We start from the raw sequence: 26,552 nt of genomic DNA, 5'->3' as shown, positions 1-26,552 counted from the left end.
ACTTTATTTAATCTTCTACGGGTTCATGTCCCATTACAAGATTAACTTGGTGGGTTAAAAGAGCTGGTTTTGTCTACTTATATAATGTTAAAATTGACTATGAAGCTCTGGGATTCACTTTCAGGCAGATTAAGGACCAGCTGAAATACTAAAAGTGGTTAACTCCATGACAAAAGTTTACATAGCCTGCAAAGAGATGCTTGGCCTCCGAAGAATATATAATTGCTTTACAAACATTTTAGCTGCCAGGCCAGCTTGGATGCCATTCTCCCTAATCTTTGAACACATGGTACAAGTAGACAACGCTCATTGCATATGGAGCAGGGAACATTTCCTCTGCTTTGAGAAGATAAGTGATCAAATAGTCAGCAAAATGCACTAAATAGAAAGATACTTCCTTTGATGTGGGATGATGTCTGTAAATTTTAAGTTTGGGAAGATATTCATTCTTAGCACATAGCCTCACATTTGCACAGGTCTTACACTTTTTCCTGTGGTATGAGAAAGGGCCTTTGGTCTTACCTTAGCAAAGTTGTTCTTAAGGTTTTAGATTGTGCAGTTGTTCACCTTAAGTCTCACTGTGTTCCTGTGCCTCTAAAAGCTGGCAGTCAAGGAATGTGTCTGGAGTGTCTGCAGCTAATTGAAATTGCCTTAACAGTAGCTGAAATACATATGCTAACTCCTCATTGGGATCTGACTGGTCTGTAACTCAGGCAGCTACAAGAGGCTGTGTTTTTTTCCTCTTTTTTTATTGAGCACAAATTTATTAGTGTGAGAGTCCCAGCTCTACGAATTGTGTCGTGAGTTTGCTTATGCCAGGTGCCTCTTCTGTAATTTTTGTGGTGGTCGTCATTTATCAAATAAGTGTGACTTGGTTGTTCTCAGTCTCCTGTTGCAACTTCAAAACAGTGGTTTCTTTTCACGTAGTATTCATGAGCATGCTGTGTTGCAAGAATCTGATTTTATTTTTTGTTCTAAAACGTGGTGCTGTTTCTTGTAATGAAAGCTATACTGCACCTCTTCCATGTTGTGAATTTTTTCTTCTGTTTATTTAAGATATTATCTTGACTTTTCTTTAGTGAAAAAGAAAACAAAGGGAAAACGTGGATTTAGTAAACATGCTGCTTTCTTTATTTATTTACCTGTATTTAGAATAATGATTTAAGTATTTAAAAATAAAAAACTTCAACTAAACAGGAATGTTTATCCCTGAAGAAGTGATTATTCTCTAATTGGACTAATGTTAAATATGATAAAAGAAATACTGTCACGTCTTTAAATCAGGCAGGAGTAGATGAGTACAGTACTAGAGGAGTCTAACAGGAAGCTGTGATGTGCTAAAACTGGCTGAGTGAGTGGATAGAAAGCCTCCAGCTCAGAGAAGACTTCATGGTAAATCATGCCTTTGGCTTATGGCAGGAATGCACCCCTGAATAGGCTAAGTGAAGCACAGCTGCTGTGTAGCAGGCAAAATCCTGCCAACAAACAGAAGGAAAAGTTCAGGCTGTCAATGTGTCCATCTACCTCTCCCCCACTTTCCTTGTGATTCTGTCCAGAGAGTTGTCCCATGTCTTGGAGCCAAAGTATATGGGGTTATTCTGTCCTGTTCTCTGTCCAAAGAGCAACAGCACAGATGGAAAAGATTCCAGTTCTCCCTGGGTTGAGAACTTCTGGAGGCCTAACAGCTTATTTCCATTTTAAAGCTTGCACGATAAGAAGAAGCATACCAAATCTGTATAGTTTTACACCAAGTAGACACCTGTTGTTTTATTTTACAGGAAATTAGTTACCAGCACAGAGAGCTACTGGAACTGGACTCAGCTAATGTGAGCACGAGCTGCCTTGCAAGTTTGCAGCAGCCCATGGGCATCCTTCTTCTGGAGCGTGCCCTGATGGCTCTGTCCCCTGCAGAGGAGCCCCCGTCCAAAAGGATGCGTGGGAGGACAGAGCTGCCCCCAGATGTGATCAGATGGATTGAACTTGCTAAGTAAATTCTTGTTTGAGACAATTTACTCCCACTTAGATTTGCCCTGTGAAGAACTCTGCTTTTAATGGCTTGTGGGATTTCCTTTTTAGTCTGTCTTTTAGAATTAGATATGCTTTTAATTTCTTCTCAGTTAATACTGCCAGTGAGAGTAGTTGGACTTTAAAACTGTGCACTCTTATGATGCTGTCAGACTGCTGAAAAACATCTTGTTTATAGCTTTTCAACTGCAAGAGTTTCCATAGTTCAGCTATTACCCTACAAGATGAAGTTTATGTAGTTATGTATTTCTGAACTTACATAAGAAATACTTCCAAAAATTTGCTATTTCAAGCTGGTAGTATTACTGCTTACTGAATTTTTCTTTTTTTTTAGATAGCTTCTCTTTGCATTGATATACATCTGCTGAGCTATTTAAAAGGTTTCTCTTTTCAATTTTACTAGGCTCTACAGATCCCTTGGGGATTATGATGCCCTTCGTGGCATTTTCAGTGGTAAGATTGGGACTAAGGAAATTACACGGAAAGCTTTGTTGGCAGAAGCAAGGAATGATTATGCTGAAGCAGCTCAGTGTTATGATAAGGTAAAACGACAACAAGATATTTTTGTTTCATAAGTCTCTCATGACTTAAAACTAATCAAATTAGAAAAAAGTGCAATTATCTAGGCAGACAAATAAAAACACATAGGCACACTGCAACTGTGAGAGAGCAAATTGCCTGTGTTCATGGCTTGAGTTATAACGGGTAAAAATGAAGACAGATCTCTAAACTCCTTTTAAAATGTTCACTCTTCAAAAATGTAGGTTTACTGAAGATAGCTACCTAAAATTTATTTATGTATAAACACTGCCAAGCTTGAATTTTCTGCATTTAATATTGCTGTCGCACTCTGGTAAATGGATATTTTTATGAGAATTGATTACAGTTAAGTTGCTCATGACTTAGAATTAAAACAGATTCTTGGCTGGAGTCTGTCACTCTTCTCCCCTTCGAATTCATTCCCTAGGCACTCTCCCAAGAAGACTGGCAAGATGGAGATCCAACAGAAGCAGAGAAGGATTTCTGGGAACTTGCATCTCTGGAATGCTATGACCACCTCACAATGTGGAAGTCTCTGGAGTATTGTGCTACTGTTAATATTGATAGTGGAAAACCTCCAGACCTAAGCAAAACATGGAATGAACCATTTTTTCAGGTTTTTAGAAATTATTTCATTGGTACTGCACCATTTTAACTCTGCAGGGATGTCCTACAATATTGAGATTATGGGTGAAAATCAGTTGCATTGTTTGAGTTACTTTGTTATAGAAAATAGTGGAGAGGCTGATATATTTTAAAAATTGAAACAATTACTTCTGCTTGTTCATTTTGATGTTTAATTTTTACCTCAAGTCTGTGGCAGATCCCATAGGATAAAGCCAGGTTTTTCGTCTTCCTTCTTCTTTTTGCAAGGCTTTTCTGTTGCTTCTCTCACTTACATTTTTTTCCTATTTTAAGAGTTACCAAAGCATGGATTTTGAAACTGGTAAAATTTACTAACAATTTCTTGAGCTATAGGAAAAGGCTGCTGTGATTTGTTAGCAAATAGGAATTTGTTTAAAGGGAAAATATATTTTAAAAATTAAAAATGTTTTTATATTTATTTGATTTGCCACTGATAACAGAAAATTTGATTATCTAATATTCCATTCCTAGAAATAAAGACTTGTGTTCTCACTTTGTAGGAGACATATCTGCCCTATATAATACGCAGTAAGTTGAAGTTACTGCTCAGTGGGGAGAATGACCAGACTTTGCTAACCTTTATTGATGAGGCAATGAAGACAGAACAGAAGAAAGCCATTATAGAAATGCACTACAGCCAAGAACTTAGTCTCCTGTACATCCTGCAAGATGATTTTGACAGAGCCAAATATTACATTAGCAATGGCATGCAGATCTTCATGCAGGTAATAATGTCTTCTATCTCTGGTATGGGTTTTTTTGTGTAAACTGGAACAATGAAACTGCTGTTGCTATTACCACTGCTAGATCATACTCTCAAGAGAAACACTCACTCAGTGTCAGGTGACAAAACTTCTTTTAAATTCACTGCTTGCAATGGTGAAAAGTGAGTGAGTCAGTGGAGTGCATTTTGCTGCTTTAGTTTGTTTTGTTTTGCTGATTTAATCTTTTATACATTTTTCAGATTGTTTGTGCAGACAATAAAAATTTTATTTCATTCATCTTTTCAGGGGCCTCCTGTCCCCAGAACAAGATTGCAAAGAGTGTTGCATTGGGCAGCCACAAATGCCATCCATTACTAAGTTTTGATTAGACTGTAGGACTTTGCTCAAACCTAGGATAGGAATCGCAGCTAGAATATGCCTCTGTGCTTATCCAAAGCAGAGTTGCTCTCTGATAATCAGCTATTAAATTACTTGTAAGAGGTTGGGTTCTAAAGCATAACATACAAAAGCATCAGATCAGTAATTTATAGAGCACTGAACAGAACCATGCTTTAAATTCTGTCTTTGATTCTCTCCCTTTCTTTTCAGAGCTACTCCAGTATTGATTCCTTGTTATATCAGAGTCGAATGACCAAACTGCAGTCTGTACAAGCTTTGACAGAAATACAGGATTTCATCAATTTTATGACCAAGAGAAGTAAAGTTTTTTTCTTCTCAAGCAATTTTCCTTTTGTATTCAGTAATTGTGGTTTCCTGAACTTTGAAATTCTGAACTGCTATTTGAAGAAGCATAAGTCTGGAATTACTTCTTACTGTCTTCTTGACAGTAAGACTTATTACAGTTTTGTAAGATAGGATTGAACATAACTTTGTGTTCTCTTACAAAGTTTAATTAGCATAACCCTTGTGATAAGCATCTCTTTTGGAAGTGCCAGTTAAAGTTTTAAATGAAGCTTTTTTATTGGAGTAACTTCTGGTAGTAAATAGCAGTTAGCAGAGACAAAAAAAATGGATGTGGTATATAAGTTGCACCTGCTGACATAGGCCTGAAGTACACATTTATGTGCATAAACCAAATTGGATATTAAATTTAGTTAATAGTTCCACTATATTCCAGCATGTTTATATAGGGAAAGGAAACTACTTGGTGATGATCCCCACTGGCAGTTCACACAGCTGTCCTTACAGAATCCCCTATGCTTCAGCAGTAAATAAAAGTGATATGATGGTCACTAAGTGGCATTTTTCAGGCAAGCCCAGAAATGCAAATAGGTTGCTTAATTGCAGTGTTCTGGTTTGAATGGTAGACTATATTTTGTTTCGCCCCTTTTCGTGCTGTTTGGCTTCAGATTAATTTAAAATGTTCTCAACTGATTTCTAGGTAACTTAGCTTCAGAGGCTTCCCTTAAGAGACTTCTCAGAACTTGGACAAGCAGATATCCAGATGCTAAAATGGATCCTATGAACATCTGGGATGATATCATCACAAATCGGTAAAATTGCATTCTTGAGTTAGCGTAGGTTCTGTCTGCCTGTTGAGTTCCAGGAAGTGCTTTTTCTAATGCTGCTTGTATTTGTATGGAAGGGGTTTGATCCAATGTGTGACTCTTTTTTTTCTTTTTTAACTGTGGTAGTAGCTTTCTCAATATAACTGGGGAGTTTGTGTGACTGACTTGTAGTGAGGAGCAAAAGGAAGTTGAGAAATGACCAGGGAATAAATTGTATTTTGATAGGGAAACATAGATGTTAGTTTAGTCATTTTCTTGCATCAGTGACTATATGCACTGTGTAAGCTGGCCTATTTCAGCAGCTCTTGAACATATTCACTTGTAATTGAGTAGATTAGCTTTATTTAGCTCAATGAAACACCTCCCAAAAGGCCAATCAGTTATGAATCAAAATACTTGGGCAGTTCCAAAATGAGGTAGCATACAAAACAAGTCCAGCCCTGTCACTCTCAGTGCTTCACCTGACCACTGTTTTAATTGGAGACTTTTGTTGTGCAGCTGTTGCTAGAAAGAACAAAGGTTCTCTGGAGACTCCTTTGGATTAGCTCTGAAGAAACTGGAAAGCTTTTTGAAATTTGAAATTTTCCTGCCCTTCCCATAGTGTCTGTCTTTGTCCCAATTCATCCTTCCAGTGAAAATCTAGATTAGTCCTCCTTTCCTGTGTGATAACTTCTTCCGTAGCTCTGCTGATACATTCTGTGCTTTGCGATTTATTTTCTTATCTTTTGGTGCCAGGAAAGCATGGCTACAGAACAGCTTATTGCTGAACTTTTTCAATGTTAGACAGAATACATGGCATGGCTTACTTTTGTAAAAAGTCTCAAAACATTTATGACTTGAAGGGTTGTCAGGGTTTTAAACACTTTATGTGCTTTTTGAAGACTTTTGTCTCACCTTAAATTAGTAACAAAGGACATACCAAGTGCCACTTCAGAGTGTGGTGCTGTCCTCTGCTTTAAGTAACAGTCTACATAATAAGATGTGTTATTAAATTAGAAAGGATTAGTTGTGGAGTAACAGGATTCAGCATTGATTCATGGCAATTCCCTTTCAAAAGCTGAGTGTGGTTGCTGATTTGTTCTCCAACACAGATTTCAATGTTGGCATGGGTTGATGTGATAAACATTTGAGTACCAGGTTGACATAAAATACAGCTTGGCATTCACACTAAATATTTGAGACTCCTGTTTGTTTACATGTCTGTGAAGCTGGAATGCAAGTTATGGCTTGGTCAACTTAGAGACTGTAGCTTGCACAAAGGAACTAAGAAAAAGATCCCACCCTATAATGGACATTTTCTAACACTAATCTTGACAGTTCAAGATCCTGAATGCTCTCAGGGTCAACATGATCCCTGTTAGGAGTGTTCAGACTCTGAGACCTGTGTTTAGGCCTGCTAAATGTGATAGTTGTAGCTTGACATTTTCTATTAGCTTTGTTTGCTGTTAGGCAGATCAACATTTTTGAACATTCATGTCCTTGAATGTATACCAGAGTGATCTATATCCCTGCTGTTGTTGTGCAGGTGTTTCTTTCTTGACAAACTGCAGGAGAAACTTCCTTCTGATCAGGCCAATGACAGTATGGAGGTGGATGGAGAATACAGTGCTGGTGACCAAATGGAAGTGGATCAACAGAGTGAAAACATTCACTCAATGATTAAAAGCTGCAAATTCAATATGAAAATGAAGATGATAGAAAGTGCCAGGAAACAGGTGAATAAACTGTCTGATAGCTTCCAATTTGCTGAGAAAATACATAGAAAAAGCTGGAAAAGCCTTTTAGGTGGTATTTGGCACCCTTTTGCCGGGGCAAACCTTGTCTCTTTTTGACCCTGCTGTCCAGGACATTTTGAAAGCTCAAGTCAGTTCCACAATGAAAGAAAACAAAAGGATAAATGTTAATTACGAAGTTGATTATAACTTGTCATTTCTGGAAATGTGCCTGAAGTCCCCTTTGATCCACAGACAGTTTTGGACACTCTAAAGGGCAGATAAAGTATCTGAAATGTTTCAGTCTTTAACTGAAGGGATGCTTGCAATCAAGCATTTTGCTTCTTATTTACAAATAATTTCTTCTGTACAAGAGAACAAATCTAAGTCTGATGGAATTAGTATAATTTACTTCAATCAGCAATGCTGGATTTTTTTTTTTTTCACAGTTTTCATTACTGCTGTTAGTTAACACTAACAAAGAACTAAAGTTAAGTCACTTAGAAATTTTGGGTTGAATCTGACTGTTGAAATGACTGAAATAGCCTTTTTGATGATGGGCTTTTGGTATTTCAAGCTTGAGACAAGATGAATCTATCTCCCATCTTCTAAGATGCTGCAGAAATCTGCAGTCATTAGCAAGAGTTTATTTAAGCAATTTCATAAGCAAATATAACATTATTGCTTTGTTGACTACACACTCTTGAAAGAGTAAGTGAAAAATAAGTTTTCCTTTAATGTTACTTTTGTGAAACGTCTCATCAAAACACAAATATAAGTGATTTTCTTAATGATATCCTAAATCAAGTTGTGTTTCCCATATGTGTTTGTACTGTAAAGCAGTTAAATGCTTCATGCAGCTATAATTATTTTCTCAGTTGTTTAACCCTCTGTTCTTCTCTTTTGCTATTCAAACTTCTCCATTAGCACAAATATGGTTCTGAACATGAGACCCAGCAAACAGTGAGCATCTCTTTGCCTTACTGTAACTTTACTTGTGTTACTTAAAGCTTCTCATCCCTAATTTGGTTGTGGGCAGGTTTTAGTTCCTCTTCAGATGCATGGTCTGAGAATTCTCTTAATCTGAATACAGAACAGCTTTGCTGTGGCCAAGAAGCTCCTGAAAGACTTGCGCAAGGAAGCCAGAACGAGGGAGGACTGGCTGGTGAGGTGGAATTACGCCTATTGCCGCTTCACTCACAGCAGCAGCTGCAACCTGAGCTGTCCTGAACGCATGCTCTCAGTGTTGAAAACCATCTCCCTGCTTGGTAACAGCCTTTGCTTTACCTTGTTTATTTTACAAAGTTGCTTTGTTGTCTAGTTGCCAACTTTTGTTTTTTAATTCCAACAGAAGATACCAAATCTGACTATCTCAGCAAGAACGTAATGGCCTTTCGAAACCAGAATCTTCTTCTGGGTACTACGTATCACATCATGGCCAATGCTCTTAGTCAGGATCCAAGATGTCTTGAGCAAATTGAGAAAGAAAAGGCTGGAAAGATATCACTAATATCAGGAGAAAGCCTTGAGAACCCTAAAAAGGTAAATGAGAGGGGAAGATCTTTTAGTAATTTCAGTGTCATTATTACTACAAATTACTACTTCAGTAGGTAGTGATGGCTATGGATAGATACAGAGCATGTGAAACCTGTCTGCTATTTGCAGTGATTTGTCCCGCAACACCAGCTAGAGAAAGAAATGTCAGGGGGAAAGCAAAAAACAAGGCTGAGGTTGCTGTTTCTTCCAGGTTTTGCTCTCCTGGAGTTTGGCATCACTCTAACCTTTCTAAATACGAGAATGTTCTTGTGTTTCTCTGTACCTGCATTTTGAGTGGAGAGGGAAGACATAGTCACAGCATCTGTATGCACAGTGGTGAGACAAAGCTTGAGATCCTGAAAGAATGCCTGGATTTCAGCCGGGCATTTGTGACCTGCTTCATGCCCCCAGACTGTTGTCTATGATAAAGGTAGATTTATAATATTGATACACTTACTTTATCTAGGTCATTTTAATGGAAGAGAAAAGTGGATTTTTTTAAGGCAGAGCACATGCAGGTTGTCTTTTCCTATTTTAGGTAGGTGTGAATTTGAAGAATACAGCACTAGACTGTGCTGCAGCTAAAATAGTATTTGCTATCAGTTGCCCCACATGCTATGGCGTTGACTTCTTGTCTGTCAAATGGATTAAGAATTTGAAGTACCACTGCTGGCTTATATCTACTAATTTCTAAAGCCACCATGAAGATGCTTACATATGGAATCATGGAATGGTTTGGGTTGAAAATGACCTTAAATATCATCTAGGTCCAACCTCCTTGCTATTGGCAGGGACACCTTTCACTAGACCACGTTGCTCCGAGCTTCAACCAGCCTGGCCTTGAACACATCCAGAGATGGGGTATACACAAATTCTCTGGGCAACCTGTTCCAGCAGCTCACCATGCTCACAGCAAAGACATTCCTCCTAATTACCAATCTAAACCTACTCTCTTTCAGTTTGAAGCAATTACTCCTTGTCTTGTCACTACATGCTCTTGTAAAAAGTCCCTCTCCATCTTTCTTGCAGGATCACTTCAGGGAATACAAACCATATTAGTATAAAACAACAAAAAAAATGTTCTTAATTTGTGTTTTATTGTTGTTAATAGTAAAGCAGATCAAGAAGATATTCCTGCAAAAAAAGGTTTTAAATTTTCAGGTGTTTAGAAACTTAAGCAAAAACTTGAGCTTTATTTATTAGCTAATTCTTAAGAGCATTCTTCTTTAGGCAATCTAAAGGATGAGCATAATAGTTATTCTGTGTCAGATGAGTAAAATTGCCATACTAGGGACTTCTGAAAGATTAAGAAGCTTAGCTTTATTTTAGCTTAGTATTAAGCAGCACTCTGACCCTGGTAGTCTCCTTCTACCTACCTGACTATTTAATTTCAGTTGCAGCATTTAGTGTGGCCAGAAGGGCCAGGAAAGGGATTGTCCTGCTGTGCTTGGCAGTGGTGAGGCTGCACCTCAATTCCTGTGTTCAGTTCTGGGCCCCTCACTACAAGAAAAACATTGAGGGGCTGGAGCATGTCTGGAGAAGGGCAGTGGAGTTGGGGAAGGGCCTGGAGCACAAGTACTATGAGGAGCAGCTGAGGGAGCTGGGATTTTTTAGCCTGAAGTAAAGGAGGCTCAGGGAAGACATCATTGCTCTCTTCAACCACCTGAAAGGAGATTGTAGTGAAGTGAGGCTTGGTCTCTTCTGCCATGTCCCAAGTGAGAGGGTGAGATGAAATAGCCTTAAGTTGTGCCAGTTAAGTTCAGACTGGATATTAGAATTTTTTTTTTTTTTTTTTTAATGAAAGAGTGGTCAGGCATTGGAGTAAGTTGTCCAGGGCAATGGTGGAGTCACCATCTCTGGAAGTACTCAAGAGGCATCTGGATGTGGCACTTTGAGATGTGGTTTAGGGGTAATTGTGGTGCTGCATTGGCAGTTGGACAGATGATCTTGAAGGTCTCTTTCAACCTGTGATTCTGTAAAGAATCCTGTCAAGTCACTCATTGCATGAGCTGCATTAGAAATGTATTATGAATATTACTATATTTATAATAGAGAAAGAGGTATCAGATTCAAAATAGTTTGATGCATGCTTTTTGAATACAAATTCCAAGTGTAACTGCTATGCAGATGTTGTAGATGTGTCTTAATGGGGAAAAAAACATGAAATTTTTATTATATTTTCTGTTAACGATTTCCAAAAGTTCCAGTAAAAAACTTTTCTGCAGTGACAAAAATGGCATTTAACATATCCAAAGACTAATCTAAGTTATGTATTCCCACTGAAAATTGTGAAAACTAAAGTTCTGGAAATCACTGCTAGAAATAGCATCCCAATTTTTTTTCCTTTATATCAGCTGCTCAGAACATCTTAAAACAGTTAAAGTTTTATCTACTCAAGACTTGCAACAAAGCTGTAGTTTTGGAAAGGATTGTTCAATGCTACTGTAGCACTAATGTGTGGTTTTTTTCCTCTTATGGTTGAATTTCAGGTGCTGGCAGGTCTGAACAAGAAGGCTTTTCAGTGTTTCAGCTGTGCTGTGAGGAAGTCTGAAGAGGAGGTGCAGTCCTGCTCCGTAGACCATGTGGACATGGTGGGAGTTGTGGATGCATACATGACTTTGGTCAGCTTCTGTGACCAGTATCTGCGCAGGGAAGAGGAAGGCTTGCTTGGTTAGTCAGGATCTCTCCTAAGGTTGTGGGGTGTATTTGTCTGTGATTCGTGAGCTTTTGCTGTACCCAGGAGATCTCAGTGAGCAGCACAACTTGAATTTCAGTGGAGCAGTTTGACCTCCAGTTCAGCATTATTTGTAGCCTTTTTTCACCTCCACTGTTCCTGCTACCTTTGGTATAGTGGATCACTTGTATCTCGCTCTTACTTGTGATAAATATATCCAGCAGATGCTTCCCTTGTTCCTTCCCAGACCACAGCAGCCTTGTCTTTAAAGCAGGCAAGATACCAGCAGTGATGCAGCTTCCTGATAAAGCTAATCCTTACAGTCCCCAAGTACATGTGTTGCAGATGTGTGCAGTTCAAACAGATGGGAAGGAGAACAAAGTAAAAATACAAAATACACTTGATAAAAAAATACCAAATTGTAAAGATGAATGTTTCAGATGATCAAAGACATGGAACAAGTGATGGTGTTTCTGATAATTCTTGTTTAATGTCTCTTGGCAGAAATTAACACTGTGGATCTTCAGCAGTTCCCAGCTATTGTGGTGGAGAAAATGATAAAAGCTTTAAAACTGAATTCCAGAGAAGCCAGGCTGAGATTTCCTAGACTGCTCCAAATAATTGAAAGATATCCAGCAGAGACATTGGGTCTAGTGACACGAGAGGTTAGTTGCTTCAATTTTTGTGGCAGCAAATGCTCCTGTAAATCAAATTTTAAAGGTGGAGGTGGGATACATAGAGAGGTTAGACTGGTAAGTTTTGCTTCAGGGAAATCAGATAAATTTTATCCCATCATTGTTCTTTGACTTTTCTATAACTTACTGAGTCAAATTAATGTGGACAGAAACTTTTTCTTAGAAATTTAACTTTTTATCATTGCTCTGATTCCAAATGTTTGTTTGAGAGTTGCTGGAGAACAACTGTGGTATGCTTTGTCTTTTTTTTTTTTTTTCCTTCAGAGCAATCTAAATGGGCTGACAAAGGTGGTTAGCATTAGGGTGAGGAATGTTTCTTATTCCTGTAGACCGAGTTTCCTGTATGCAGGAAACCAGCAGCTTTTCCAGACTCATTCCATGTCACCCACCTTTCTCTGTCCTTCTTCACTTCATAGATTACTACAGCTTTGTCTCCTTTTGTATTTCCCACTTCCTTCCTTCTTTCCTTCCCTCCACAACCTGTTTCTGCATTGCCATTCCATGGCAGGATACCAGGAGCCTTCCCTGCTGTGGTGGGACAGATAAACTGGGACCTTCTCTGTGACTCATGCTTGTTCCTGCCTTGGCCTGCCTGTCTTTCCAAGCCCATGTCATTGTGCTGCTGCTCCCAGAGCAGCAGGCCCTTTGAGAGAAGGAACTCAAGTGAGGCAGAAATTCGGGTTAGTTATCCCAAGGAACTGAGAGAATAGCAGAAATGGCTGAGGTGCACAAGGTGTGGCCATGGAGAAACCAATAGTTCAAAACAGTACGTAACACCAGCTGACAAATCTCAGTCAGAAAGGGAGTTCAACAGGCATTTATTTATTTATTCTATCCTCTGTCTTTCTGTGAAATAAATACTGGCAGTCTGATCTTAAATTCTATTAGAAATGCTTAAAGATGAACAAAGGACAAAACTGTGATAGGAATTTCAGTGTTCTCCTTCCTGGCATTTTTTACTCAAAGCAAGACTTCAACCTAATGGTATTGGAATTGAATTCCTTTCAATTTTTGAGTTGTTTGTATGTGATTATGTGATGATCAAAAATTATTGTATTGCATCCAGAGACAAAAGCCACAAGTTTGAGTGTAAAGCCTCATATTGATCAACAGGCTGCAAATCTTTATAATGGAAAACCTATTAAGCCGCAGTAGTGGTGGTAATAGTAGTAATAGTAATAATTAAATCTGTGCTTCACTGGGGGATGTTTTGCACACCTAGTGGACATTCTCCGATTCCTTTTCACCTTTCTCTGTCAGGCTGCATCACAGAGCAGTTTTGTTTGTTTGCTATGTTTGGTATTTTTGAGGAAGACCAAAGATGAAAGCAGTGTCTGTGTTTTTGCAGCTTTCCTCGGTTCCCTGTTGGCAGTTCATTGGTTGGATTAGCCAGATGATGGCACTACTTGACAAGGATGAAGCAGTAGCTGTACAACATACTGTTGAAGAGATTGCAAATACCTATCCCCAGGCACTCATCTACCCTTTCATGATCAGCAGTGAAAGTTACTGCTTCAAAGATACTGCATCTGGCTGCAAGAACAAGGAGTTTGTAGAAAGGTGAATTTGCAATTGGAGTAGCTCCTTTGTATGCTTTTTTTTTCAGGAGTGGACAGGTTCATTTATTTTTCCTATGCAAACCCTTTTCTTTAGTGAGTACGAGAAATATTAGAGGGTAGTCTTGAGCTTTTGTTTAAAGACACAGAGAAATGCAATACATCAGCTCTTCAGTGTCAGACATACTCAGGTTGGTGGCAGGAAATTTTATGAAGTGTTGGGAACATATAGTACCCAAGCTGTTGAAAGTTAAAAGTTTTCCCAAGATAAAACAGACCACAGAGAGGCAACCCCTTTTTCTTTGTAATTCTGTGGTATTGAACATTTATCATCTTTCTAATACCAAGAGGAAGCATCTATATTTAAATAGAATAGACACTCATATCAGACTTCAGAGAGGGCAGTGAAATGGATGCAGGTTATCTTGGGAACAGCTCTTGGCTGTGGTGTTCTCTGCTTATCCACTGTGCAATATGCAGCTTCTCTTACAAGTTTTCCCTTGTCCCTTTTGGCATGCAGTAACACTTGAGTTAATCCCCAGGCAAAAATCAGTTTCTATCACACAATGCTGTAGAACCACTCTTAAAATTTTGGGTGGTTTTTTGCCTTTTTCTCAAATTTGATACATTTGCTGAATAAATAAATTTGATAAATTTATTAATAAAAAAATAAATTTATAAATAAATAAATTTGATACATTTGCTGAATAATTTTTTGCTTAAAATAAAAATACAAAGTAATGTATTTCACAGACAGTATCACCCTTCAGTAACTGTTATGACAGGGCACATGGTCTTGTCAGTGCCTGTGTCTGTTTCAAGCATGCTTTCCACTCACCCACCAAATTCCTGTTTTCATAGTGGGACCTATAATTAAAAAACTGGCACATTTAATCAACATATAAACAGTCATGCAGCCCGAGAGGGAATTCCAAGGGAGTTTTACCTAACTACACCTGAATTGTTTTACCAGATTCTTGTATGTAGCAGACAGTCTTGATCATTGCTTATCTGCCGCAAGGTGGGGATGATAGTTCCTGTTGCATTGTGATGCATTTTTCTCTTCTTTTAAAGGATCAAGAATAAGTTGGATAGAGGAGGAGTAGTTCAAGATTTTGTTCACTCCCTGGAGCAGCTCTCTAATCCTGTAATGATTTTCAAGGTAAAATGTATTTTTTCCCTGCTTCCCTTTCATTCCTCTCCCTTGTTCAGAGGCGCAAGTGCTGGGTGGAGCCTGACATAGTTCAGTTGACACCACAGCCACAGGAAGTGGTTCAACCCAGCACCAACTCATGATGATGATGATGTTGGGGTGCTGTCAGCAGCTTTCACTGGTGATAGACTCCCTCACTTTTGCCAGCTGGATGTCCTGCTCCAGCCCTTTTCAGCTTTCCCCTTCAGGAAAGCTGAAAGTGCCCTGCCCCATGGTCAATCTTATCATTCTGAAGCCCTTACAGAATTATCATTTGTGGCCATCTTTATAATTTTGGACTACTTGTGTTCTTATGCCCTTTCCCTGCTGGGCATCCCTATATATGTTCTGACTTGTGTGTCCAGACAATTCTTATTCTGTGCCACTCCTGGCCTCACAGAGGCTTTCTTAGCACTAAACACTATGGTAGCAAACATAATTATCATAATCAAGTAGAAGCATTTTATCAAGACACAGAATGAAAGGAAAATATTTCCACAGTCTTTTGGTGCTTTTTTTTTTGTCAAAAGACACACAATAGTAAATACAGTAACCCCAGTGCAATCTGAGTGGCCTACTGAGAGCAAGGATCAATAAATCTTTTCTCAGTACTCATCTGTTTTCTTCTCTTTGCAGGATTGGGTTGAGGATGTCAAAAATGAGCTGTCAAAACCTCAGAGGAACAAAAAGAAACTTAAGGAAATGTATGAAGGAATGTACAAGAATTTGGGAAATTTGGAGACTCCTGGCCTTGGATTGATGAGGAAAAGGTTTATTCAGGTATATGTGGTTACTGCTTAGTGTTGGCATCATGGCTTTTCTAGAAGGCAATAGAAAGCCAAAAAAGGGAACCAGATCACAGTTTTTACAGGTGTTGCAGGACTTGATGAGACTTGATTTAGTCAGGAGTAGAGGACTGGGATTTCTTTGCTAGAAGCCATGGACTTAACATAGTTCACTTTCCACTTCTAACTGCCCTGCAGGGATAAATGTTCTATCTTACACAGCTTCTACCTCTCCTGTCCTGCATGTTGCCAGGCTCTTAGGACTTGAGCCTCTAATCATCCGTGGGAATCTGGCTTTGTTTTTTGTTCCCTGCTGCCAAGGATTTATGAGCACCTTAGGGAGCTTTGCTGTATTATACTACTCAGATTTGCTGCTGATACGAAGTTACTTATACAGGAGAGTTACAACTACGAAGACTTAAAGAAAAGACTTTACAAAACTGGCTGTATTCCAAAGTGGTGAAAATCAGCATAGAAAATTAAGTGACACATGAGGCAAGAAAATGTAATTACCCTAGTATCATATAGAAATTCTGCATATTTTATCTGACTATTTCAGTTCAAGAACAAAATCTTGATTTGTGATGGTTCTTTGAAAACATCAGGTGTGAAAACTCAAGGGCAGTCAAAAATAAAAGCAAATGTTCATCATTATTAAGAATAGAGAACTAAACGGATTTGTATATTGGCATAGCAGCCTTCTCTGACGGGTTTCTTGAACATTATAGTCCTCCTCTGCAGTATTCTCAGCACAGATACAGTAAAATTGGATGAGGTTCAAAGTGGCAAGAATAATCAGGGGTACAGAGTAACCACTGCATAAGCAACTTTAGCATTCCTCCAGTTGGAAAAGATGCAGCTATGCCAGATACAGTAAAGCTCTTAACATCAGTCCCATGGTTGGACTTGATGAACTTATAGGTCTTTTCCAACCCTAGCAATTCTGTGATTCTATCAGGAGCACCAAACAGGAAGTAAATACACTATGGAAGTGGCAGGTTCAGACCAGTGAGAAGTATTTCCTCATTCAGTGCACATTTAGGTGCTGAACTCCTGTTGCAGGGTGTTAGGTGCTTTCATGGGTTCAAATAGCAAGCAGGCAATGGCACAGAGAGGGGGCAATGCTTTAAGAGCTTTTACATACAAATGCACACCCCCGGGTCCAGAAATCCCTGAGCTGCAAGTTGCTGAGGCCAGGAGAACCATGTCCTGACTGCTTGCTTGTACTGTATGTGCATAGCCCCATGGCCAGGGCGGGGTGCATCCAGCTGTCTCCCGTTGTGGCCATCCTTATGTCACACTAGCATTCGATAAACTGACCTGGGTGTCTGTAGGGAGATTCCTTCCCCATGAGTGGGAAAGGTGGAGGATGAGAGTAAGGTGGAGTCGGGAGGAGGTGAAGTGCTAATGAAGCAGAAAGGGTAATTGGGAGTTTATGGGCACACTAGCCCTCTGAATGTGTTGCTGGGAGATAAGATAGGTCTTTGATGATAATGACTTCAAACTTAAGAGTGGGGGATAAGAATATGCAGGATGTGCTGGTGACAGGGGTGGGGGTAGGGAGAGGGGAGCAGCTATACAGGGTACATGCACAGCAAGGGACATAGCAGGCATAAGCACAAAGGCTGTTTGGATTATTTGTGTGCCCACACACACAAAAAAAAAAAAAAAATCTATGGCTCTTTAAAATGCTGAAATGTGCACTGTTAGATGATACAGAGTGAAGAGCAAGGGAAATGCTGGAGAGGGATATCAGGGTTGTTCCCCTCTGCTAAAGGGAAGAGGGAGAGCAAAGAGTAGCTGCAGAAGAGAGTCAAGGTGATGGTTCACAGGCTCTGAAGTCTTTGCTTTTATGATGCGTTATTATGAAGAAACAAAGTGTGCTGTGAGAATAACTGTATCATTTCTAGTGCCCTTGCTGGGGAAAAAAATAAGTTGTCTCTCTTGACCAACGCATGAAATTGCTCTACTATAGGGAGTACTTCAGTCTCATAATCTGGAAATAGATTTAATGATAAAGATGTTTGTGACTGTAGAAGTCTCCTCAAAAGGATAATGTTTTTTGTATTTTCATTTACTTCAGTGAAATAGCTGTGTCTTCATAATTTGGTAGAAAAATGATCAGTCAGTAAAAAAAAAATAAATATCTTTCCAAGCCATTAATACCAGGTCCAAGAAGGAACATTTAGTTTTTCTAGTACCTTTAATTATGAATACAGGAAGTCAATTCAGTTAACTATTTGTAGATAATACTTACTTTGTTCATTAAATGGATCCATGTCCAAAACTTTGCTCTTTTCCTATATCAGGATATATAAAATCCTTTAAAATATGGGTTTATGCATTCTGTGTCCAAAATTATTGCTAGGCAGTAATAAATCCACAAATAATAAATCTGATAGTAAAAAAACATGTAAAACATTTCATAGAGTCACAGAATGATTGGGTTAGAAGGGACCTTAAAGATCATCTGTTTCTAACACCCCTGCCGTGGCCAGGGGCACCTCCCACTAGACCAGGTTGCTCAGGGCCCCTTCCAGCCTGGCTTTGAACGCTTCCAGGGATGAGGCATCCACAACTTCTCTAGGCAACCTGTTCTGGTTTATATTAAGAATTTCTTCCTAATATTTAAACAAGCTGTGTGTATAGATAGGAAGAAAGCCTTTTGGTGCTCTTGGGTAGTTTCTAGCATTGTGTAAACAGGATTCTTTTCTATAAATGATTGTTAGGCTTTTGGGAAGGACCTGGATCATCATTTTGGCAGAGATGGCTCAGAACTGTTGGATATGAAAACGAATGCCTTCGATGTGATTGCAAGTGCTCTCTACTCAAAAATGATCAAAACCCATAAAGAACCTGGGAACCTCAAAGAATGTTCACCATGGATGAGTGAATTCAAAGCTGAGTTCTTGAGGAGTGAACTGGAGGTTCCTGGTAAGTTCCCCTTCAGTGTCAATGGTGAATTGTGCCTTACAAGAAAGTTGCTCTTGAGCTTTATTTCTTGTATTGGCTATATGACCCTTCTTTCTAGCCTTAAGCCTTATTTGGCCTTACTTGAAATAATTCTATTCACTCATTATCTCTTAAATCTGTTCTTAAATGTAGTCCTGATTTTTAAAATTGTATCTAAGCTTGTATCTCTTATCTAAGAATTTAGTATTTTTCTAAAGGCCTAACTCCAGGAAATCTGATACATAAATCTTATACATGTTTAAATCTAGTTCAAAAAAGGTTGTGTCTTCTGAAACCAGCAAGAGTTTATTTCTAACAGCTAAACAAGGAAAGGCTATCAGTAATTCACAGACAAAATCATACTATGTGTATGTTGTATATTTTTTACGCATTTAAAAATATTTTATTCATGGCTGTCATTCTACCAGTTTGACAAAACATTTGGATGTGTGTTCTGGTGTTAAGCACACTTTAAAATAGCATCAGGCTATTTTAATGTATTAATATATATTATTAATGTATTTTTTATGTATTAATATATTTTTTCTACTACCACTTCAGGTCAGTACGACGGAAAAGGGAAACCACTGCCAGAGTACCACGCAAAAATCTCTGGATTTGATGAAAGGGTATGTTTTTAGGAATGAGTCAGAATCCTGTGTGGTAAAATCTGTGTCCATAATATAGCATTTGAAGAATTTGGTAGTAGCAAAGTCATTGCTTGTTTGCACATCTTGCAATATACAAAGGAAGGGCTGCAAGTGGGCATTTGTTTTTCTGCTATAATTGAGTAACTTGATTATGTCATCTAGGAATGACAGATATGCTTAATTCCAGCAATGATTCTGTAAGACCAAGTCTTCTGTCACAAATACTTTTCTTTTTCCTGTCTTTTTCCAAGATAAGTGTGATGGAATCCTTGAGGAAGCCAAAACGTATAACAATCCGAGGCAGCGATGAGCAGGAGTATCCTTTTCTCGTCAAAGGTGGTGAAGACCTGCGACAGGACCAACGCATTGAGCAGCTGTTTGATGTAATGAACATTATCCTTTCCCAAGATGCTACATGTAGCCAAAGAAATATGCAGTTAAAAACTTACCAGGTCATCCCCATGACAACAAGGTAGGTGTTTATCTTGAAGGAGCAGAAATCCTTATGTTAACGTCTATTAATTTTGGGATGTTGGAAAGTGAGAATTTTGTGTGCCAGATTCAGATTGAGAGTGTTTTGTGCCTTGGCTTAATTTTATTTTTTACTTTTCCTTTTAAACACCATTGAAATTGCTTTGTGTGAAAACAGTTTTTTCAGAGTATGTTTAAATTGGTAGCTTTTAACCTTCTTTTAACAGGTAATAGAATGTATTGCTTCCCATTTTGTGGCATTCCTCTAAAGTTCAGCTCTGAGCTACTTGTTATCTCTGACTTACTTTGTTCCAGACTGGGACTCATCAAGTGGCTGGAAAATACTTGTACGTTAAAAGAATTCCTTAAAAATAGCATGTCTGAAGAGGAAGATATCAGCTATTACAGGTGATGCTTGGTTTAGCTGTCTGCTCTAACAGAAACCACTACTGATGTGTTTTTGGATAATTGACAGTCTTGTGGCAGGATTTTATTTTACTTTTTTTTTTTGTAATTACAGAATAAAAGAAAAGCACTTATAAGCAAGGAGGCAGTTTGTACTTCCTGACCCAAATTAGTAATTGGCAACTGTTTGTTTAATGAGTGCCATTGTAGCTGGAATATCCTCCACCCAGCTTGTTTAAACAAGAGACTTATAATTATAATCGTGTGTGACGTCATTATCATCACCATTTCCTTATCAGCAGATTGATTTTACAAGCAGAGGATTTTGATCTCTTGATTTGATCAGGCAGGAAATGGACTTAGGTCAATGAGGGGCAGGGGAAGGGAGTAGAGGCAGAGCTATTGAGAACCTGGGTTCAGCAGTGAGTCAGTGATGGGGGATGGAACTTGGCAGCAAATGCACAGAACACAACTGTAACAGAGCACTTTCTCTGACTTGACACAGATGCTGGATTTGAATAAATTACATTGCTTTCTTGTGATTGTAATTGCAGGTTGAATATTTGTAAAATTGATTTAATTCTGGCATTTCAAGCCTAGTTCTATCCTGGAATTTACAAATGTGGTTTAATTTACTAATGTGGTTCTCAGTTACATAATCTCTGTTTGGGTTTGTCTGCATATTGTTGTCACCATTTGTTTTTACTAATTAACATTTATGGAGCCAGTTAGAGGAAACTCCAGTGTGGAGGTTGGACTCCAAAGAGTCTTTATTTCTATGGTTATTTGATTTGTGAGCAGTTTAGGAACTGCTGGAATTCCTGCATTACTGCTGTCTGATTCACTGTTGTGAACAGCAGTGGTATTATGTTGATTGATCTCAATTCACTGACTGGGAAAGTGAAAGAAGACTCACATGGAACCATCTCGTGAAGGGAGGAAATTTATAGTATGTTCAGTGTAGATCAGTGTTTTCTAAAAGCAGGTCATAATTTATTAAAAAAAAAAAAAACTTGCTTTATTGTGTATATAGACTTCAATATTTTCTCATATGTTATTCAATCAAGACAATTAAGACATTTTATATTGAGCTATGATTAAGTGACAGCGCTCACAAAGGAAAATTTTGGTTGGGATGAGGGGGAACAACTTTTTGCATTTTTGAATTCCTTTATCCCAAAGTGATGGGCTACAGTCTATAACTGATATATGCTTCTTAAATAGAAATGGCATTCTCTATCTCAAAACATGTTTTGGAAGGAAGACAGAAGGTGGCTGCTCTGCTAAGTTGCTGCCTCTGAAATAGTTTAAGGTCTGTTGTATTTAGTTAAGATGGGAAAAAAAGTCAAATTATTGCATAAGCAGTGCGACTAATGAATACTAGCTTCTTATGGATTAATACCTCAAGTTCAAGCACCCATTCCTCCTCTCTTGTGCACACTGAGGAGATACCAAGCTGCCTTCCTGCATTCCCTGCCCATTTGGAAGGACAAAGGGCAGTATGTACTGTGGTGGACTACATAATGCTTCTCAAAGGCTACAAGACTGTCAACAATAACTTTCCCTCCCTGGAGAAAGTATTTTGGATCTTTCTTCCGGAGGTACTTACAGTACCTCTTGACAAATTAACACCTTTGAGATGTCTAATCTTCTGTCAGATATGACTGAAGTGTGTTCAAAGCTGGGGCAAAGGCGATGAATGGATCAGCCTATACTCTGCATAAACTTCATTTCCAAAGCAAGGCTAAAATTAATGTAGACTGTAGCTTCCTGACTTTTCCTTTGCATAAAAATCTCATGGGTCAGAGCAGCACACAGCCTGTGGATAACCAAATAGAGAGTACAGGGAAATCATCAATGCTTTTCTTTTTTTGTCCCTAGCCCAAGAGGACCTCGTGCTACCTATTCTGAGTGGCTGTCCAGGATGAGTGGGAAAGCACAGGGCATCTCTCGATACCATGCTATGTACAGGTAGGTTTCAAAACTGCATGTGAAATACAGAAGCTAGAGTGTGCACACATGCAGAGATGTAGAAATTCCAGGGGAAAAAAGTATGGTCTGCATCATAATATGATGGCGAGATCTGATTTTTGCTCATTTTACTGCTTTGTCTTCCTGGAGATGCTTTGCAAAAATCTTCTTGCCAAAAATCCTACCCGAGTACAGGAATACTTCCAGAAGCTTGCGCACTTCCTTTAGAAAGTGTCTAGAAGCAGATGCTGCTCTTCAACTTTATTTTCTAGGCGTCTTGTTCCTGATTATGCAGTTAGGTAGGCTGCCTCAGAGTCCAGGCATCTGCTAGAGTTGGACAGAGAAAATCACCATGATTCACTGAGAATTTAAGAATATTTGATGGTTTAGGTTCTGACTTGAGCATCCTCTCAGAGGAATTTCCACACCTACCTAGATCTAGCTCTGTGGGTGGTAAAGTGAAGTGTCCAGAGCATTTCTTATAAGCTCATAACCTGCTTAACCAAGTGTCTTGCTTTTTAAAGGAAAACTTTGACTTGTTTAACTGAATTAATATTTGTATTCAGATCTAGAACATGCTTTTCAAGTAAGTCTCCATCACCCCCACTCATCTTCAGTCTGCTGCACTAAAGGGCTGGACTCTACTTCTCGATTCTGCTCCTGTCAGAGGGAAGTAGACTGGAAGGAAAGCACCCGGCACATGTCAGCTCTCACAAGCATTCAGAACTGGATATAGGCTAGGACAAAGCCTCCTTCCCCAAATCTGCATGGCATAAGTGCCCTCAGCACCAGTTCTTTAGTTCTGTTGCTTCCCCTCTGCTGCACTACTTTCTAGTGTCAGTATAGCCTCAGCCTGCTGCTGAGAGATGTAACTGGGGCCTTAATTCCTCTGCTTGGAAGAGACTGTCCAGCCAGAAAGAACATGATTGTATTGCTTTATTAAAACTTAACCCATCAACTTAATTTGGAGGAAAATACACAAAACCACATACTCTTTTGTGTTTAGAAATGTCAGTCTTGGAAATAACTATTGGGAGAAGGAGGGAGGATGGGGTACTTCTAATACCAGGTAAAATTTAGGGGGTGAACCCTTTGTGGCTTGCTGTGCTGTTTACTGCAGTAAGCACTGCCCACTGCTGCGGTCACGAGCGTATCTTGACTTTCAACATCCAGCAGGCTGTTATTCCAGCAGCCACCTTTATTTCTTCCCTACTTTGCAGGAATGCCAACCGTACAGAAACGGTCGCATCCTTCAAAAGCAGGGAGAGCAGTGTTCCAGAAGACCTGCTACGGTAAGTGCTGCTGACAGCTTCACACTGTGCAACAAATGTTGGTGTTTCTCTGCATTCAACAAGTGAGTTCTGTTTTGTTAAGGCGAGCCTTTGTGAAAATGAGCACATCTCCCGAGGCCTTCCTGGCCCTGCGCTCCCACTTTGCCAGCTCGCACGCACTGATGTGCATCAGCCACTGGATACTTGGGATTGGAGACCGGCATCTGTCCAACTTCATGATTAACAAGGAGACAGGTGGCATGGTGGGAATAGACTTTGGATACGCTTTTGGTGCAGCTACACAGGTATTTATTTTCAACTAATTTGTTACAGCTTTTGCATTTGTTATGTGCAATTACTCACGCGTTCTCAGTACTAAATTTTATGCTCTTCAATTGCCATTATTCTGATGCAAAATAATCTTGACAAGTTATTTCTAGTCAGTTGAATAAAATATCTGAGTCCAGATATTCTCAGACAAGCAGTGAGCTATATAACTCCACAGAGTCAATATGGTGGTCTTTTACATGGTTCAACCGTGGTTTCAACCACTATCACTGAATACTCATGACTAGAGCTTTGATGTCACAACTTGGTTAGTTCTACTTTTATGCATTATTTTCAGTGCAGTGACAAAGAGGGTTTCAAAGCTTAAAAATAATAAAATATTCCCGTCTAATCCTTCAGTTCCAAGGCTTCTTACTTCTTGTTTTCTTTTGACTGTCCTTCCCCTTGGCTAGTTTTTGAGTGTGCCAGAGTTGATGCCCTTTCGCCTGACTCGCCAGTTTGTTAATCTGATGATGCCAGTGAAGGAGTGGGGACTCATTTACAGTGTGATGGTGCATGCCCTGCGGGCTTATCGTTCAGATCCAGACCTCCTCATCAGCACCATGGATGTATTTGTAAAAGAGCCTTCTTTGGATTGGAAGGTGGGGTTTTGTCCTCTTTTATTTTTCTTCATGTGAAAATTCTTAAACTGTAATAAGAATAAAACTGATGAAAAAGGAAGTATTCGTTGAGGCTCACTCTCAGTACTCCTTTTATCTTTCTTTGTTTTATTAAGTACTCAGAGAAACTGAAATTAAAAGTATTTAAAATGACAGAATTCTGTATTGTTGCACAAAAAACAGTAGCATATGTCTGTGTTATCAGTCTGCTGTTCTTTATCTTTCATGATAATCCTAAAGGCACGGGTAACTCTTGATTACGTTATGCCACTTATGGCACCAGCATGAATATTTTCAACTTTCTGTATTCAACCTCTTAGATTTACATAACAGCACTGTATATATCAAAGTAATAGTTGCAGACAAAAAAATCTGAAACGACTTGCACTTCAGCAACTTCAGTTGTAAATTAAAGTCATAGGCAAGTTAGATATTATCTCACTGGTTTGTCCTCCACTGCATCTGCAGTTAAGATACTGGCTTGACTTGCTATGATCTGCAGCTTAAAAGCCTTTTTCAAGTGTGTGATTTATGATAAATAGGACAATTATATTTTTTCCTTAGAACTTTGAACAAAGACAGCTGAAAAAAGGAGGCACATGGATTAAAGAAATAAACACATCTGAAGTAAACTGGTACCCTTTACAAAAGGTCAACTATGTCAGAAGAAAGCTTACAGGTGCCAATCCAGCAATAATCACTTGGTAAGATGCTCTTCTTTTGCTTTAAACTGCTCCACTAAGAGCTTTGGAAGGCTCCCGAGTCAGATTTTGCTCCCTTTGGATAGAATGGAGGCTAGGAAAAAAGAAGAGACAGGCAGGGCAAAATTTCAGCAAACCTTCTGTCAGAATCATTTTGGTCCACATACAAGCTCTCTGAATCACCCTGCCAGCCAAAACACCAGATATCTCCCTGTGAGTTTACTTGCTCCAGCTCAGGCCTTCTGAGCAGTTTTACTGCTCCTGGCAGCACATGCCTCTTCTCCCTGTCAGGCTGCTTAATCTCATACTCCTCAGTCCTACTGTTCTTTAAAGCAGTCTCCACTGCTTTTAGGGTAGGGATAATATTTAAATTAATATATGCTTCTGATGGAGGATTGCTTGAAATGGAAGCTGTACCAGCTGTAGGGGAGGCATGGAGGAATGCTGCTTACGAGAAACATCCAATTCAAATCTGGTGGCATTCTCAGGTTTTTTATGTCAGTCTAGTCTGGCTCAAGCCAGAATGTCTTTTAAGTTCAGTTAAAAGTACAATTAATCCCTTCCATCCTCTCTTAAAAAGCCATTTTGGATTAACCAGGGGAAAGACAGAAAAGCAATGAAAGCAAGCCTGTTTTAAAACCATACAAATATTGAAAAGTGCAGGACTTGGGAGGAGTCCCTTTTGCGGTCAAGGCTGAACTGGAAGAGGCAGCAAAATACTTATTATAGGCACAAATCAAGAGAGCAGGTAAAGAGATCAACGGCTTGGATGTGAGCTGCTGCATCCTTCTTTCAGCTGGAGACCTTTGACAAGACTGGCATATTCATGGTAAATACCCACTAGTAAAGGACACCTGAAACCATCAGTCTTCACTGGCCAAGACTTCCACAGCTCTTGAGCAGCCTCCACATCTTGATCTCAATTCAAGCTTTAGTTTTCAAGTGCTGTTTTGTATTTAAAAATCCATCTCGGATTTTTTGCTTGTTTCTTTTAGTAAGAGCTTATTTTTGTGTTCTCAATTTCAGTGATGAGCTGCGCCTGGGCCATGAGCGGTCACCTGCTTATAATGATTTTGCAGCTGTGGCTCGTGGTAACCCTAATCATGATATCAGAGCCAAAGAGCCAGAGGATGGACTTTCAGAGGAGGCCCAAGTGAGATGCCTCATCGATCAAGCAACAGACCCCAATATTCTTGGCAGAGTCTGGGAAGGATGGGAACCCTGGATGTGAGGAACTGCCATCTGCAACTCTGTCTGCCAAGGGACCTGTATCCTAAAACACAGCTGCAACCAGATCAGAACTTTAAGGCCAAAAAGGAAAAAAAACTATTTTTATCACCAGTTAACTTGACTAATAGAGAAAATAAACTTTTTGTATTAAAGCTGAATTCAAGCAGTGATTTTTCTTTTTAAAAATTATTTTTCTTGTGTGTGGTTCCGTAACAAAGCAGCTTTATTGTCTTTGTGTTAAAATCAATGTGGAAAGAACTGGAGAGGCTATAGAGCTTAAAGATTTATTTGAAAAGCACTGAGATCCCTCAGTGGAAAGCACAAATTCATATCCCACAAACCTTGTGGGCATCAGTGCAGT

General features: G+C 39.1%; 1 protein-coding gene across 2 annotated transcripts in view; it reads left to right on the top strand.

The window, feature by feature from the left end:
• PRKDC (protein kinase, DNA-activated, catalytic subunit) overlaps nt 1–26,347 on the top strand; it is an 80,778-nt gene extending 54,431 nt beyond the window's left edge. The window contains exons 63-86 of one of the 2 annotated variants that reach the window (XM_072924025.1): nt 1,779–1,987; nt 2,429–2,567; nt 2,993–3,181; nt 3,711–3,935; nt 4,524–4,632; nt 5,317–5,428; nt 6,969–7,158; nt 8,249–8,423; nt 8,507–8,697; nt 11,181–11,361; nt 11,870–12,030; nt 13,409–13,620; nt 14,691–14,778; nt 15,445–15,588; nt 18,323–18,527; nt 19,107–19,174; nt 19,447–19,667; nt 19,982–20,074; nt 21,953–22,042; nt 23,263–23,334; nt 23,417–23,618; nt 24,054–24,242; nt 24,825–24,964; nt 25,988–26,347. In XM_072924025.1, the coding sequence (XP_072780126.1) occupies nt 1,779–1,987; nt 2,429–2,567; nt 2,993–3,181; nt 3,711–3,935; nt 4,524–4,632; nt 5,317–5,428; nt 6,969–7,158; nt 8,249–8,423; nt 8,507–8,697; nt 11,181–11,361; nt 11,870–12,030; nt 13,409–13,620; nt 14,691–14,778; nt 15,445–15,588; nt 18,323–18,527; nt 19,107–19,174; nt 19,447–19,667; nt 19,982–20,074; nt 21,953–22,042; nt 23,263–23,334; nt 23,417–23,618; nt 24,054–24,242; nt 24,825–24,964; nt 25,988–26,192 (3,810 nt within the window). In that variant the 3' untranslated portion in view covers nt 26,193–26,347. 2 annotated transcript variants of the gene reach the window in all.
• The last annotated feature ends 205 nt before the right edge of the window (nt 26,348–26,552 follow it).

This window comes from Taeniopygia guttata, chromosome 2 (genome assembly GCF_048771995.1).
Source record: "Taeniopygia guttata chromosome 2, bTaeGut7.mat, whole genome shotgun sequence".
NCBI classification, from domain to species: Eukaryota; Metazoa; Chordata; class Aves; order Passeriformes; family Estrildidae; genus Taeniopygia; species Taeniopygia guttata.
The sequence above is the reverse complement of the archived record's forward strand: the minus strand, read 5'-3'. Positions and strand labels throughout refer to the sequence as shown.